The 17,629-nt window shown below is 43.1% G+C and overlaps 1 protein-coding gene across 1 annotated transcript in view; it reads right to left on the bottom strand.

Moving 5' to 3' along the window:
- The window catches only part of CLDN10 (claudin 10), a 56,092-nt gene extending 48,587 nt beyond the window's left edge, over positions 1 to 7,505 (bottom strand). Inside the window, exon 1 of the mRNA XM_061476264.1 lies at positions 7,223 to 7,505. Coding sequence (XP_061332248.1) covers positions 7,223 to 7,436 — 214 coding nt within the window. The 5' untranslated portion in view covers positions 7,437 to 7,505. The remainder of the gene's footprint in view (positions 1 to 7,222) is intronic.
- Positions 7,506 to 17,629: the final 10,124 nt, after the last annotated feature.

Genomic DNA, 17,629 nt, shown 5'->3' on the forward strand with positions numbered 1-17,629 from the left:
CTCCTGCTGCAGGGGCTTGTAAAAATGAAATGGATTGTACCTCTAACTTTGAATGAAGTTCTGATTACAGCATGACTGATACAAAGATTAGAAGAGGTACATTGGCCTTAGGCTTCTCAGCGCAGGCTAGAGGGAAGCTCCCCTCACCCACCCCAGTGCTCACAAGGCAGACCAGGGTACAAAATCTGTTTAACAGGGGTATTTCAAGACATTGGCTGCATACCAGTTACTGCTGGATCCTATTCATTTTGCAGTATGCTCTCTGCTGCTATGTAGGAGTAATCAAAGAAAGCTAAAAGCAAAGTGGAGATAACAATCTATCCTGGTGTGAGTATTAGAAGATGAAAGAGCTTTGTTATTAATGCCCCAATAACAAGCTTTGCATTCCCATCCTCGCACCAGCTGCATGGGAACCCACCCTAGCAAATAGCAGCACTTCATACCTTTCAGATTTACTCACTGATTTTCTGCAAATGAAGACTACCTTTGAGGTGGTCTTCAGCAGGTCCACTAGGGAAAAGGCTGTAAGGATGATAGAAGAGAAGCACAAGCAGCATCACTCTTGTCCAGGCCTTGACAAATGTGAAAAAGGTCTCAGTGCTGTAACCTCTGCCATTGTACAGAGGCAGAAAGATAGAAGGCTTATAGCACAAAGAGATGCTGTCAAATTGCCAGGGGTAAACAGGAGTTGTGAAGGAGGGCTGGTTTACAATGCTGCACGTTTTCCTGCAATCCTGCTGATTTTAAAGCAGTGTCAGAGCCTGTCCTTTGTAACCTGCCATCACCTTCTCCAGGACTGGTGGCTGCCTGTGAAAGCCCTCACCCTCAGTGTTTTCCAGCTGGCCCTGAGCAGTTTAGTCCTGCAAGTTCTTGGACTCTTTTTATGTATCTTTCTGGCTGCAGTTGCCTCAGTAGGCACACCTCTTTCCAGTTTGCCCCATAGCTCTGGCCAGAGCCAGGCAGTCTTCACAGTAAATAGCATTGTGGTTTAGCATTCATGAATTTTCAGAGCTTATAGATAAAAATCTTGGAAACAAAGAGCTTGAAAAGAAAACAAAGCTTAGCAGCAGGATTCCTTCTGAGCCGCCTCAAAACCCCTAACCTGTATTTCAGCTCTGACATCCAAAACCCCAGGTTTCAGAGAGCTGTCCTGCCTTGTAGGGGATTCCTGTCTTCTGGATGCTTCTTTTGGAAATTACCACCCCTGTGGAAGCCCCCGGTTTTGCTCTGGATCTACTGCAAAGCTGCTGCTGGAGCTTGCTGGGGAAAGATCTCTTGGATGCTTGGGAGTTAGCCCCCTTCTTCGGTTCATATCTGATCTGCCTGGGGCTGCTAGGTCAAATGTGATTCTCTGTTTCATGAGTGGCCCTGCTGCATATGAATCAATTCCTTTCCTTACTTGAAAGCACCCTAAATAAGATGTGCTATGTCTCAGACAACTCCTCCCTGGGCTGAACTGTTTGATTTACTTTCTCCTTTCACTTTTTTGGGGTGAGGGGAGGAGAGAGTGTGCAATATGACAGATTCCAAAAACATTTGCTATATATTGTCATGGTCATGATGTCTTTTGATCTCTACTGCATTACCAGCTTCCTCTAGGGACCAAATGTGTGCTTCAGGCTATCTTGTTTGAGTGGAGAGCAGACTTAGTCATCTAATGTCAGAACAGAGGCCACAAGCATGGAAAAGGGCTTGCTACAGTTGAGAGGCAAACTGTGGGAGCAGAGAACCTTTCATTACCAAGATTTAGCACTCTATTTCCCTGCATACGCAAAAATCCCCATACTGGCATCAGCATTTCAGTCAGTCTGTTGACCCTTCTGACTGCTGAGAAATGGAGAGTACTTTGGAATTAAGCCATAAAACCCTGCCAGGAATTCTGGCCATGTCTCATGGTCACCACTCCCAAATTTGTGCTATTGATTCTAGTGTCTATTTCTTCTTATATTGGTTCAACTTTGCCAGTGTGGGTTTGACTTTCTTTTTTTCCTAAATCAGCAAATGGATATTGTATTCAGAAAAACTGAACAGAGGGGTAACTCAGACTGTCAAACACAAATCAACCATGCCTCCCCTCAGTTTGTGCTTTTCCTAGAAGGATTTGCTTGGTACAGGAAATTTCTCAGTCACAGTTATACTCTAACCTCAGTATCAGACCACTGTGACTCTGTCCCTTTAAATACCTGCAGTATCCCTCAGCAGATACTTCTGTGGCTGGCCATCAGCCTGAAGAAAACCTCCCTGATGGATTTTGGGGAGACCAGGTAGCAGCCCCAGTACGTAAAGGCGGTCTACAAAAAAGAGAAGAGGGACTTTCTACGAGGCATGCGGTGATAGGAAAGGGGAAACAGCTTTAAACTGAAAGAGGAAAGATTCAGATCAGACATTAGGAAGAAATTCTTCCCTGTGAGGGTGATGAGGCACTGGCACAGTTTGTCCAGAGAAGCTGTGGCTGCCCCATCCCTGGCAGTGTTCAAGGCCAGGTTGTATGGGGCTCTGAGCACCCTAGTCTAGTGGAAGGTGTCCCTTCCTGTGACAGAGGGGTTGGAACTGGATGAGCTTTAAGGTCCCTTCCAGGCCAAACCATTCTGTGGTTCCATGAATTCTGCCTTCTGGCTGATGGCTGCAGCCATTCACCCCTGGATGACGGCCCAGAGCTCTCCCCTTCCAGCCTCGCGAAGGTGCAGTGCCGATGCTCTGCCGTGGCTCTGGGTACAGTGAAAAGGTTCTTGTCCCGTGGCCGCCCACCGGAGCAGGCCGGGGCTGCTGCCTTGCCAGGACGAGGGCAGCCTGTGTCCCCCGCCCGCCCGCCCGCTCTCCCGGCGGCACCGCCTGCAGCACCATGGAGAGAGGAGCGGGCCGCAGTCCGCAGGACGGGGAGGGCAGCGGGCGGGGAGCGGGCAGGAAGTAGGCAGCGAGCGGGAAGTGGACAGAGAGGGGGCAGGGAGCAGGCAGCAGATGGGGAGGGGGCAGGGAGCAATAGGCAGGGCATGGGGATACAGAGGTCGGCAGGGAGCAGGAGTGAATTCTGTAGTCCCAGCCCTCACTCTGCCTGCCCCACATGTAACCCCACTTCGGTACAGAGCAGTGGCGTTGCCCACTGGGGGACATAGCGCTAAGTTCCCACCTCCCTCAGGTGAAGCCTGGCCTTTGCTGCCATACAGATACCTGGCTGGCTCGTTGTTGACTGGCAGCAGTCAAATTGATAGTGTGTTTTTCCTGGCAGCAAGCTTTCTCTGGTGAGGGAAACTCTCATGTCAGTCCCTTCCTGCTCTGGGTTGGGCTTTCTGGGAAAGTTGCCAGTGTCACCCTGAAGCATGTCTGGAATTGCTCTCCACACCCCAATGAACTCAAACAGTGCTTGCCTATTCATGGCTGTTCTGGGTACAGGTGCTACAGTAGTAGTTGTCTTGTTTCAGCTTCCTTCCACCCCATAGCTGCATTACAATGGCTGCTTCATGAAACGGCAGCTCTGCATTTGTCTGCTGATGTGACCCAAAACAGCTGGGCATTGCCTTTTCCATATTGGCGCCATTAGGATAGTGCTACTTGCCCCACTTGGTTCCATCAAAACAGTTATTAGCAAGACTAAGAGATGCCAGCAGAAGATATGAGGCTCAAATAAGCAAAGGTTTAGAGAAGCACATTATTCTACTTTCTGGTACACCTCCCTGAATGCATGGCATGGAAAACCAGGGAGTGCAGAGGAGTCATGAAACAGAGTCATAGGGCGGGCATGCAAAGTGCTGAAGAAATTGTTTGAAGAAACCTGGTAGCTGCCCTGACAGACTAGGGAAGTGTCATACGAAAGGGATGTGGGCACAATTCAGTTTGGTAGATACACTTCTGTATTTTACGTGAATGAAACGGTTCTCTGCAGCATCACCAAAAGCAAAATGCCTAAATAAGGTGTGTAAGCAGTGCCAGACTACTAAGACTACTGAGACTAGTAGTTCTTGTGAAATCTGGAATTGTTAGAATTCAAGACGATAAACATGAGAGTAATGAGAAGAGAGGCAACCACTGCCTGCAGGTCACTGAGGACTCAGCAGGGGACAAGGTGGGTGGAAACTCTGCTATAAAACGTCAGTATCTTTCTGGAGTCTATGACAGCTCTGACTCCAGTGGAATCAGGAGCTTCAGTTCCCAGGCTTGCTCTTTGAAGGGTCTTTGTGGGTCTTTCTTACTGATAAGGGGATAACCAGAGGTTAGTGGGTTTGTTAAACAATATCGTGCCTCCAGTTTGAATTTCTGGCTAATGCCATGTGACATGTGTGCAATGGGCCCTTGGTTTTGATCATGCCATTTCCATAAGTATATCTGGTGCACTGATAATCGTAACCAAGTTAACTGAAGAGACAAAGTTCCCAGATAATATTTAGCTTCAAGCTTGCCGTATTTGCATCAGATCTGATGAATGACTTTGCTGCATACTTCTCCCAGAGCAGATGATTTAATAAAAGATACTGCTTCTTCCCACAAGCATTGCCTTAAATGACTGCAGTTACAACACTATTACTATTGGTGTTACAGTAAATGAGCCATACTCCTCCATGATCTTTCACCTGAATGTTTCAGTCACTGCAGTGGAGTCCACTGCAGCTGTACATGTGAAGGTATGTGTACATTTGGCAACTGCTCAGATCTTTTGGATACCGTTAGCAGTGTGGCTGTGCTAACCCAGATGTCCAGAAACATGAACCCCTCAAGATCTGTAGGTGGGCTGGGCTGCACAACCTGAGATCTTACTGCCTTGGCTATGCTCCTATCTGCACAACCAGTCCTTCAGCTGAAAGTCGGTTCTGGTAAATAGCTGCATACTGCCTATGACTGCAGGGTAATCCTGCTCAAAGAAAGACCTCTGGAGTACATTTTTTGTTTACTCTGATTTGGACAGGAGAAAAAAAAATATCTTTAAACTTCCTATAGCTTATGTAAAAGCCTCTCTTGCAAAATCCTCCCAAAGTGCAACCGAAACTTTAATAATCAAATGAATCTGCTTTGGAATAGAAGTGACTCATGTTATTTACTGCTAATGCTTTCTGTGTGGTAAGCTGAAGATGAATAAGTAGGAACAGAGTGAGGAGCTTGTGTAACAGAGTTATCTTTGGCTATAGGACAAATTGCCAATAGATTCCATGAAATCATAAAAATGCAACAGAAAAAGTTATATTGCCAGCCCACCCTGACATCACTATGCCAGTAATGATGATATATTGAGACTCGGAGGACAGAGATGGGAGTTTCTTACTTCTTTAATCTGAATGTTTTATTGTTTTACAATGTAGGACGGAATGAGAGTGCAAATCTCTTTCCCTGTTGCACTCTTGTTTCCACTGGATTACCAGGAGTTTATGTTTAGCAGGTTTTCCAAACAAAATACCTCTTAGTGTTTATGCTACATGTAACATTACCCTTGGCTGGTGCGTGCACTGGCAGGTTAAAATTAGATTTCCTAAATGTCAGTGCAGCAGCTTGTTACTCTCTTATCTTAACAAAAGTGTGCTACTTTAATTTGTTGTGAGTTTCTTGTCGATGTTACCTTAACAGCAAGTAAGAAAAATCTCACTCAAAAGCTTAAGTATGTATTTTAATGATATAAAATGATACTAACGATACAAAGTGGCAAATGGATTATGGATTACATATTACAGAACTGATTATTCTGAAAGCAGCTTTTGTACTACTAGTAATAACAATAATGGTTAATTTCTAGTCACTGAAGTACTTAACACTGCTTTAAACAAATTTTATCATATGTGCCTAAGAGGACGTGTTAATTTTTTTCTTTACATTTCAAGAGAAATAATGCATAAAGGGTTCTTTGCAAAGATGCAGTATTTCCTTTTAAAGCATATGTGTTAGTTTCTATGGCTTTTAAGTTATTTTTGATGAACAACATTCTTAAAAGAAATAAAACTATTCATATCCATTCATACCTCTCACATGTGATCTGTGATGGTTTTGAGCAGGGCGTGATCAAATGTGTACTAAAATTCATGCTGATTTTTATATCAAAATCCTCTGCAGATGTAAGAGTCATTCTGTATGTCCCAGCACACAATCTGATGTAGCAGGGGCATGAGAGGCAAGAAAAGGTATGAACTGGTAACATCCCCATGTTTCCAGGTTTCCTCATGTGTGTGAGAGGTGTGTGTGTGTGTGTGTCTATGTAATATGGCAATAACCACACAACAGTACATATTATATCTCGTTCAGCCACTGGCTATTAGTATCTTAGAACTGTGCTTCTTTTTGGTCACACAAAAGCTTCAGAAGACTGGCTCTGTCTAGCCAGGATTTCCTTTCTGGTTTCCTAAAATACTAGTGTCTTAATCCATTTTTTCCACTCTAGCCTGACTCCATCTTGCTTGTGTGCTGCCCATATCCAGGAGAGAGGGGTCCCCCTGCCCTTGTCCTTGTGAGTACTTATGCAGTTTTACTGAAAACAACTATCTTGCCTACTGTCTCAATGCTTAACAGCAAATAGAAAGAAAACCATTTCCATTTGCCGCTTTACACACAGAACAAAACAGAAAACACATTGCATAGTAAACTTTTAGTCAGTCCCTGTTGCTGAGAAAACCTGTCCCTGAGATAAGGCAAGAAGACCCTGTTTGTTTTTACACTCTAATAGATGGCTTTCAAATCCAATGCTTTCCATTAAAATGGACATTCTGAAACAGCACACCTTTGATCTTTAAAGTTAAATTATTAGTCTGTGATAAAGCAAGTATATGCATGTGCACTTAATTCCCAGAACATGAATATTTGCATGGTATTTGTAGAAGTGGCTTTTTGATATCTGATTTCCTTAGATACTAAGAAGAGTGCTGATAGCTGTCGCAGAACTTGCTATCTTTCCTCCTCTCCTCATCCATCAAAGAGGATGCTTATTTTTTGCGTGGAAATTAGAGCTGTAAAACAGTTTAGTCCTCTGCTAACAGTAGTTTGTTACTAATACTATATTTACTGGAACTTTGTCTGGTATACTTATCACATATTACCAACCATAGAGTACAGCTTACTGTCTTTCTTGGAATACATATCATTCCTGTAAAGCTGTATTTGGTATTCTACCTACAATATCCTTTACTTTTACTCATCACAATGCTTTAATCACAATCTCTTGCACAAGCCAAAATAATCTTTTTCTCCTCAGGCTCACATCTTGCAATACACACAGCTTTCCATACGACACAGTTAAATTACACTTACTTACCTTCTACTTTGAAGATAGTAAGGTGAGGTCTGCAGTGAAAAGCACCCAGTGCATTACCAGCACAGTTCATCCAGAGACCCTGGAAAACCCAAGTTGCAGTGATAACAGATGATGCTCGACTAGTGACTTTCCACTCATTTGATGCAGTAGCAGCAATAGCAGCTCCTAGCCCACAGAAACAAAATATGAAAGCTATAATCTGTATTCCTAGCATGTTTCTCTGTACCCCAGGGACTTAGTAATGCCACTGTGTGGAGAGAAAAGTACTTCAGTCATGTGAGTAAGCAAAAAGGCATAACATAAGCAAATTACACTTGAAGAAGTTCAGTAACACTTGCTATGGAAAGTTAATGTGCCTGAAAGAAATTGTCATGCTCGAGTGACTCAAGAAAGGCCCTAGGTGTTACAATGTCGAGGAAGAAAGACAAGGTACAACTTTATGGGAGCTAATTACCAACACTTACGTACTAATTTCTAATTGTAGAAATTAATTAAAGTGTTTCCATATTTTTTCAATTAAGGTATTCCAGTTAATGCTTAATTTTTAGTTAATTGGAAACTTACAACCATTGCGTCTAGCAAAATAAGTTCAGAGTCCAAACTACAGCTATTTAACAGATTACCATAACATTTTTGAAGGATCGCACAACACTTGAATATTTTTAGAAGCCTGTGAAATTAATTCAGCCATAAGCAGCCAACATTCAAGCAGCTCTAAAACAGTAGTATCTTGAAGGCAGCGTTTGTGGATGTATTTGCAGAGTAGCAAACCTAGGGCAACAACAGAACAGCAAGCGGTCCCTTAGCAGTGACACAGCTGCAGTAGTCAGCAGAATGAACCTCGTGTAGCCCCCACTGAGAATTCTCTGGTCAGTATAGAAAATTTTCTGCTTCTTATGGAACGTCTGCTCTGCATGATGAACATAGTGCAGAAACATTTGTCCCACCACCGACTGAGCTCCTGCAATCAAGCCATGAAAAATCCTCAGAGAATATAACTGATTTAATAAAATGTCACCTTTAAAGTAGCAGGCACTGACAGCACCGCACTGAAACTGCTATTCTACTTCCAGTTCCTGAATATGCTGTCATTACTGGTGTGGGACCTACACATGGTTTTGCATTTACTGCATACAGTTCTGGTATCCCCAGCATAAGGACATGGAACTGTTGGAGGAAGTCCATGAGGATGATCGAGGGCTGGAGCACCTCCCATGTGAAGTGAGCTAAGAAAGTTGGGGCTGTTCAGTCTGGAGAAGAGCAGGCTGCTATGAGGTGGAGACCTCGTAGCAGCCTTCCAGTATCTGAAGGGGGCCTATAATGATGCCAGAGAGGGACTCTTCATCAGGGGCTGTAGTGATGGGACAAGGGGGAATGATTTCAAACTTAAAGAGGGTTGGTCATAAGGAAGAATACTGTGAGGGTGGTGAGGTGCTGGCACAGGCTGCCCAGAGAAGCTGTGGCTTCCCCATCCCAGGCAGTGTTAGAGGCCAGGTTGGATGGGGCTTGAGCAACTTGGTCTAGTGGAAGGTGTCCCTGCCCATGGCAGGGAGGTTGGAACTGGATCATCTTAAGGTCCTCTGGAACCCAAACCCTTCTATGTTTTTATTATTCTACATGTGTGGCCCTCACTCTTTTAAGATATCAGCTTCCAGCTTTATTCATGCCCCTCCTTATTCCCTGGTCCTTTTGTCCTGTTCTCTGAAAGGGAAGCATGCATCTCTTCTCTTTGGTGTTGCTGTATGCCGTGTGGTGACATGAGATCACCCTGGCTATTGAGCATACACCATCACTTTTGACAATGAAAGTAGTCTGTTTTTTTTCTCTTTGGGTGCTTCTAGTGTTGCTTCTCCATGTTACAGCTGTGATAAATACCACGCTGAATTTTGGCATCAGAGTTTTTCTGTAGACTCCCCAGACCTCAAGTAGGGGTGATCAAGGATGCTGAAATATCACTGACATTCCATGTGAAGAGCAAGAGGAGTTTTACTGAGAGTGTCCAGTTGAACCATCACCTGACACTTCCACTTTAACCAGCCTTTGCCTCAGTGCGGAGAAGTAGGCCCCAGAAGCATGATTATACAGAGCAGGTAATGACATTACAAGTAGGAATTTCTTTTCAGAGTAATTAGTAGGCACACTTCCCGCACGTCAAGGGCAAGTGGAAAGCTTTTTATGAACACAGCCAGCTTGGGACACACAGAAAGTTGCTTTGCTATAGAGCAGCACTATAATATAGCAGGTTGTTTTAATGATGAGGACAATATTACACAGACAGGAAGCAATTTTTCCGAAATGTCATTAGGTACCTTTATTTTTTTAAACCATCCCAGTGACAGGGGCATCGGCTTGGTGCTCAGAGAAGCTCAAAGACATGTTTTACATTTAATGGTGAATTCAGGCCTTGTCCTGGACTTTCTCTGAGTGTTCTCACTGATCCGCATAAAAACTGTGGCTCATTTGGGCTGGAAAAGCAAAGGTGACTGGATGCAAACACTGTCCCACCCCTCCCTGGTCTGCTTTCTGCTGTGCATAGCAGCATGCCTCATCAACATAGCCTATGAGGAGCTACTGAGGCTCAGCAGGAGAGGGCTACCTGCTTGCTTCTTAGTGACCTGGATCAAAGGCAGTGGTGCTTCCTCATTAAGACCTCGTTCTTTTAAACCTATCATGCTAGGTTTAAATGCTTCACATTTCTGGTTTTAGATAAACTGCAATACAAACTCCTAAGTCATTTCCCCTTCTCACTCTTAGATGATCATATACAAAGGTTCCATCCAGTACACATTCACTCATGAGTGTCATGCTCCTGGGACAGTGAAATTGACTTACTTTAGTGGAAAGTGCCTTTAGGCACCACTTGAACTGTAGACTACACTTTTACACCTTAAGAAGGACTTAGTGGCTTCTTGGCCTTTACCCTGATTTGCCTCTAGTGCATGACTTTGTGGAAATTCATGGTTACAAGCACTTCACCCCGTGTTGTTTCTAGGCAGTTAGTGTGTGAGTGATAACTAAATTAAACAGATACTTAAGTGATAAGAAAGAAGTAAGCAGTCCTGTTTACAACCCTCATTTCTTCTGTAAACTGTCAGGAAGCAAGTTAATCAGTCATTTAAGAAGTTCAAGGAAAAGTTAAAAGTTAACCTGTTAATGGCATTTTCCATTATACCAAAACTTCTTTTCTCTGTTACTGAACAGACAAAAGTTGGAAAACAGCTGGGTGCTTAAGAAGTGTTTAAACAGAGAGCTGGAAAAAAATGCTACAGGCCTTTGTCAAACCATTTTCCCAAAACTCCACAGATACACTAGCTAATTATTTGATGTATTGCAGAGTGTTTAATTCAATACTCTGTCAGTAGCACGTCATATTCCTACTGATATTCTCCGTATAAATCAGTCCAGTGCAGTTCTTAAACACAGCGACACCTTTGTGGCAGGGCAAGATTGTTTATATAGGTAAGCTGTGGCCTCCGGTTTGTGATTTCTACTTCAGCCTATGTTAATTGTTGTAACCTACTAGCTGGAGGAGTTCCCAAGACTGATATGTTGGCTGATACAGATCTGACTGCTGACAGTATATGTTTCTCTCAGGAAGATATAGACTCTTAGCTAAACTGAGTTAGCTGTGGGAAAATTTATGGTAAAATTACAAAAAGAACTAAGTGCAAATCAATCCTGATGTTATCTGCATAAGAAACAGGAGAGCTCTGCAAAGGAGGTACCTAAGGTAACAGGGAGAAAGTGTCCCAGATAAATAAGTACCAATGCCAAAGATATCCCTCTGCAGAGTGGGTGGACAACGCAAACTGATCCTGAGCACTGTGGAGGAAGTTATGAGAGGCCTAAAAAAACATTAAGAAGTTGGACAAGCTGTAAAACTAGAAGTTAAAGAGACTGAATGTTTAATTCATGACTTCTGGAGAAGCTGAAGAAGTAAAAGTATTGTGCAAAGCGGTGAAGAAACCAAAAAGCCTGGCGACATCACTACTCAAGACATGGCAAAGGCTAAGCTGTATGGCAGTATGGCTGGGCCAATAACACAAACACAAAAAGGGTTCCTGAGAACTGGCAGCAAAGTATGAAATGGTGTTGCAAGCAGAATTCCAGTTCAGTGCCAGTTCCTGCTGACTCTTCTAGATGCATGCACTGCCTGGGTAAACTGACAAAGGCTGAAAAGGCACCTCCTAAAGAGGAATTTGAAATTTCAAGAAGCAATGAAATTCCTGGAAATGGAAAACTTGTGGGAAAAAGACAATTGCACATTTTGCTATAGCAAAAGGACAATATCAGATTATGATGGCATGAAGTAGTTGTGGTTTGAGACATTTGCTGCTCACCTTGCGACTCATGAAGTGCTGGCTGACATACGCAGAGAAGGCAATCTCAGAGTCTTATGCTCATTCCAAATTTTTATTCAGGATGTAGTCACAATACAATGATACGATTACTGTTACATACTATAGTATAATCCTATTATTAGTAGTACAGTTATATTGCTGTAGTACAGAAAGAGAAACTCCATGTACTCATCACTAGAAGAATTGCTTTAAGAATTTATGGATACAGAAGGTAACCCAGTTCAGGATTTACACTAACTTTATACAACTAGGTATGTGTGTTTTAAAGAATATACATGAATATCTATATTCATATATGAATGTATTTAATATCTATATAGATACAAGCTCTGCTTATTACATTTTTAAGCATTTTATGTCAGTTGTTTTGTGGGAAAACTACTTACTTGTGTATATTATATTCATGAGTACTTTTTGAATATTTACATAAGAATGAGGGCGATATTGGACAACTGGCTCAAATCAGTGTTTGGTGGGAGAATAAAAATACACAGGATTAACCCTGCTTTTTTCATCATGTGAAAGATGGATTTTAAAATGCTATTTTTGGATGATCTAGCATTAAACAACTTAGTTTATGCTGTTGACAACGGACACTAGCAAACATATTTTGATTAAAGGCGTCTGCTGTCATTAAGTTTATAGTTATTGTTGGCACACTCTGCCTAGATTCGCAATAAGTGGCAGAAAGTCAAAATGGTTTCATCTTCATAAAACTATAAAATGCAAAACACTAAAATGCAGTGAGGTTTAAATGGTAGGACAAGTCGTAAGTCTGATCAGTGTTGAAAGCCATGGTCATCGTGCTTTGCTGTGAACTTCTGAGTAGACATTGATGAAGTGATGGGCTCAATGAAAATGTATTTTTATAGATTGAACTATTCAAACCCAGCCACTATTGGAACTAGCCTGTGCTACAGGAAACCAATAGCATTACTGGAAGCACTAGTATTAGACATGAACAAGCACCAGGGGACTGTGGACTGAAGAGTTCAATGCTTTGAAAGAGTACGGATACAAAGTGAAATGATTGCAACACGGATGAAGAAAGAAGGAAGCTGTGAAAAAGGGTAATAACAGAAATACTGTGATGTAAGTGCTACAGACACACACAAACACTGAAGAAAAACATCACAATGATGAAAAAAAGTATGAGGCTGGCATCCAAGTGAACTCAGCCTTGAGAAAAGCCATGTAAGGGCTCTGAGTGCATCCTCCTCTCCTGGAGGCTTGACTGCCAGGGCTTGGGGTCAGCTTACAAACAGTGCAGCCGAGGGCAGCCCTTTCATGCTGGAGATGTGGGGAGGCTCCCAGTCTCCCCTCATAATGCTGCAGGGAAGCCATGGCAAGTGTTCCCCTCTGCCCTGTGGGATCTGCTTTTAAGGTGGGGCTCCAGATCTTTGCCCTTGCTGGAAGCCATGGGCTGCTGATCCTGTGCTGGCCCCTGTCCCTGACCTGCCAAATCGACTTCCCAGTTTGACCTTGGACTTGCCTCATTGCCAGGGGCCTTCGTGGCTACCATTGGGCTGTGTCTTACCCTGGTTGCTGTCACTATGGACTGCTGCTCCCCTGCCTGCCCTGCTCCCTGGCTGGCGTGGTGGGGCAGGTCCTGCCTCCACTATGGGGAGCCCCCTCTTCCTCACAGTGCCACTCCCAACACAGTCTCGAGCCCTCTGTGACCTCTGGCTTGGCCTCTGGTACTGACCATCTCAGTGGCACCTGAAGCCCTCTACCCACTGCTGAAGCTCCTCGGTGGCAACCCCAACTCCCTCCATGCTCCCAAGCTCTTCAGGGATTGCCTGACCTGCCCTGGACCCTACAGTGACCCTCCAGAAACATCTGCCCAGACCCACCCCACCCAAGCCAGGGAGCTGCATGGACCATGGAAATAGCTCCATGGGGACTCTTGACCCAGCCTGGGGTCAAGCAGAAACCATGGTAGAACTGAGGAATCAGAAATCCTGCCTGTGTCTGATGATGTGTCTGTCATTATCTGATTATGTCTGTCATTGTCTGATTGTGTTAGTAGTTCTGAATAAGTGTATCTAAAAGTACATGCAAGTAACCCTTCCTGAGTACTGTGCTGTGCTATTGAGTAGGAACACAGAAAAAAGCTTAACATGAAGAATATACCTGAAATAACACTGTATATTTTGAAGATAAGGTCCAACTATGCCAAAGTAATCAAAATTGCATAAAATATTTTGACGTACAGTAACAATGTTATGAAAATTAATAATGAGAATGAGCTGTACTGTGTTCTGCAGATCAGAAAAGCGCTCTTGTTCCTTCACAATATTCCACCTGATAATACAGATCTTTAACATTGCAACACATAATCAGATTGCAAAATTCTCTCTATGTATCTTTAGCTTATCTATCTCACCAGTAGTGTGGCAAACACATCTCTTTGCCTTTACTAGCCTGCCGTGGTACCAGCCCTCTAGGGCACTCTCACTTCACGCAGGATTTAGGCAAGAAGGAAAAAATGCGTTGCTGCCTTCCTGTACCAATTCAACTGACCACCTCCTTCAAGAGGGTGCCTCCACCCAGCCCATCTCCCATTCTGATGTGGTAGGGAAGCAACCCCTCCTCTGAGTTGTTGGACACCTGCCAGTGTGCAGCTCTAATTTGCTATGCTGCTAATCATTCTTTTGCTAAAGGCAGTAGAAATGTATCTGCTCATGAGCACACATATGTACTTTTGTCTTAAATAACTAAGACACTGAACACAATTGCAAGTTCCTGAGAGCAATGACAACCTCTCCTGCTCACGTAAGCCCTTAATACCGCCATGTCTACTTCACAAAACACAGAACTATGCCTGCACATCCAGGCATCAATTCCCGTGACCTGCCTGTATGATCCTGAAAATAGAATTTGGTAGAGTTAGAACTTTCATGTCACTGAGAAATCATCTGCAATAAGGCCATTGACACATTTGCTTGTCACCACTGACATCCCAAATCTGTGACATGTCAGAAACACCTCTACATTACTGTAACCAAGGTCTAATACCAGGATTTGGATGTGTTCTTGCAAATCCTTTGAATTGCTTTTTGAAGCAGCCCAAAGAGCTCCGTTCTTGCTCCAGCTGTGTTTGCCTCAGATCATTACCTTTAGAGCAGGAAAGGACTCTTGGGGTTATATATTCTACTTTTCCTTCTTGAATCTTAGGGGTACTGCTTACCCTGCCAGAAAGCCCAAACCTAGTGTTTCATACCACACGTACAGATTAGCTTTCACGTCTGGCTGGTCTCCAGTCTTCCCGTCAGAGGGGAGCTTACTGCAACATTCAAAAAATCCTCCATCTCTTCAGGCAGCAAGTTTTCAGGCAGCAATGCATTAGACAGAGCGATGACTGAGAGCAGATGACACTGCCCAGAGCCCAAATTTGTAAACCTTAAGAAAGCCATATGGTTCTGACAGCATTTCGGAATGTCTCAGCCACAGAGCCAATGCCATCACGCTTGCAGGTGATGACATAGATCTGTCTCATATCTCCAAATGGACCAGGGGAAGAGCACATATGAGGAGCTGAAGGTGTGGGACAGCTTTCTGTTTTCTAGTTTGTTTCTAGCTTAGCACCCAATTAAACTTAGGCCCAGCAGCTACAGCCCTTTTCTTAAGTCAAGCCTTGCTGGTAATTAAGAGCATACCCAGGCAGCCCATCACTCTCACAGGGTGTGTGATGTGACTCAACACACCTGATTGAGAGCTGCTAACCACATTCATGTCTTCTAAAATTATCAGGATCTGGTAAAGCATGATCACAGCTTCCACAGGCTGAGCCCAGCTTCACCTGTCTTGTAAAAGCCAGTACTGAGAGTAGCCAGGAAGCTGTTCAGTGGGATCTGATCCCTTCCCAGCTCTCTGTCACAGCAGGGCAACCACTCAAAAGGAGGGGAATTGCAATGCTGCATCTTGCTCATCACTCAGTAGCTGCCTCTCATATGGATTAGTGGCACTTGATATTGTAGCACCTTGAGACAAGAAAGAATCTTTAAAATCTTTTAATCGTTCTGTATGTCATAACATGGATTAGATTCAACAATTTCCCTTTTTTGCTGAGGCTAGTCTGACTGAAGTCTGTCTTTGGAGAAGGAATTAGTTTCTGACTGAATGGATGAAGATGTAGACAGGAACATGTTACTGAACAGTTTGCTCTGACGGCAGTTTGTTCAATATCTTAAATGCATCTTCATCATCTGGTGTCTCTTCTTTTGCTTTATTAAGCAGCTGTTTAATATTGGCTACTCTGGAAATGAACCAGATTGGACAAGATGATCTTCTGAGGTCCATTCTGATCTGGGGTGTTCTATGAAATAATGTTATACTGGAGTCAGGCCTTCAATTGACCTTCAATTAGGTTTTCACAGACTAAACACATTAAGTTCTTTCAGACTCCGGCATTATTTTCTCAAAATTCCAGATAGTTTCAGGAGCTTTTTGCTGCATCTTTTCCAAATTTTCAACATACTTGTCAAATTATGAGCACCAAAATGGAAAGTTATAATCTGGTATTGTCTGCTCCAGTGCCAACTATGTTTTATCCAAAATAATCTGATTAACTTTATTTTCCACAATACTACATTGGAAACTCACATTCAGTTGTGACTCCTGGGTACTTTCTAAAAACATTATTTTTCAGAACTGAAAATTGAATAATCTCCATGTGCTTATTTAGAAATTATTCTGTTAAAAGAATATAATGCCACCTATGTCAAAGAAAGGCTTGTTCATTTACTGTCCTAAATGAAAGATAGCAACAGAAATTTTAAAATACAGAAAAAGAAGTCTTGATAACAGCAATAGACCTTGGAAATGAAGAAACAAGTTCATCCTAGCCACATAGCTCTTGCACACAAACAGCTGTTTTGGCAGACTAAAACCAGTCCATCTGGAAACCAAGTAGTTCAGTGACCTTTCAACATTTAAATATATCCCTCCTAAAGTTTTTAAGCCCTGAAATCATGCCAGAGATACCTTTTTTAGATTTACTGACCATCCTTTCCCATTCTGTGCTCTGCTTAATTCCATGTAAGTATCCAAATGTGTTGCATGGTGTTTGAAAAGCAAACCATTGTCATGGTGTTACAGTTTATAATGGGAAATACGTGACTGACCTGCTTCAATTTTGTGGTACTATCTCCTTCAACATCCAGAGCATAATCAGTGTTTTCTTGTAAACATGTTTTCTGTGCCTCTGTATCTGTACTTGGTCATGTCCCAGCAACATTTGCATATTTGCCTGGGAAGTTCTCAGGCTGAAAAGCCAAGCTCCAGAATACTTCGGGACAAGAATCAATGCAATTTCTCCCGCAATTTCATGACAGAAGTGGTGATGTCTGGGGAAAACTGCTGTTTTTTACAGCAGTGTGGGGTCTGAAGGCTAGGAAACTAAACGAATTTCATTAGCAGGATGACAGTATTTATATGTGATTATACACTGTGCTAAGGTTTGTGGGGTTTATTGTTATTATTTCATTTGGCTTGGGAAGGAAAGGAATGGGAAACAATATCACTGGGAGTTTTTTGCTGGAATAACTGAGAACTGATATGTTGTTCAGAGGCTGAGCTTTCACAGGAATGAACACTTCGTACTCTCAGGCGAAGCTGGCTTCTTAGGGGTTTCAGGAGCAGAGTGCAAGTGAGAAAAGCTGTGCCTTCTCCCGTCTGGTCCTTGGTCCTGGGCTGAAGGCATTCTCCTTTTCCTCTTCTTCTCCCCACCTTCTCCCTGTGAAACACAAGCTGACGGCAGGGCAAGAAACAGAGTGGAGAAGGAAAGGAAAATAAAAGGAGGCGAGGAAATGAGGATAGGGTAAAGGAGTGCTCTGCAGTCAGTCACAGTCACTGACTAGTGTTGATCCATTCCTGAATACGGATGTGTATTGGTATGCTCAGGGGGACGACGTCTAGGGCTGAAGCCCATGCTTAACACATAGTGGGAAAAACAACTTCTCTGTGATGTTCTAAAAAAGCCTATTGCCTGCATTTATTATTCCTGGGCATCCTAAACCAAACCTTGATCTTCATCCTGGGTGAC

The sequence above is a fragment of the Pezoporus flaviventris genome, unplaced genomic scaffold, assembly GCF_033815535.1.
Source record: "Pezoporus flaviventris isolate CSIRO_AGI_PZ_B2104156 unplaced genomic scaffold, CSIRO_AGI_Pfla_v1 ptg000095l, whole genome shotgun sequence".
NCBI lineage: Eukaryota > Metazoa > Chordata > Aves > Psittaciformes > Psittacidae > Pezoporus > Pezoporus flaviventris.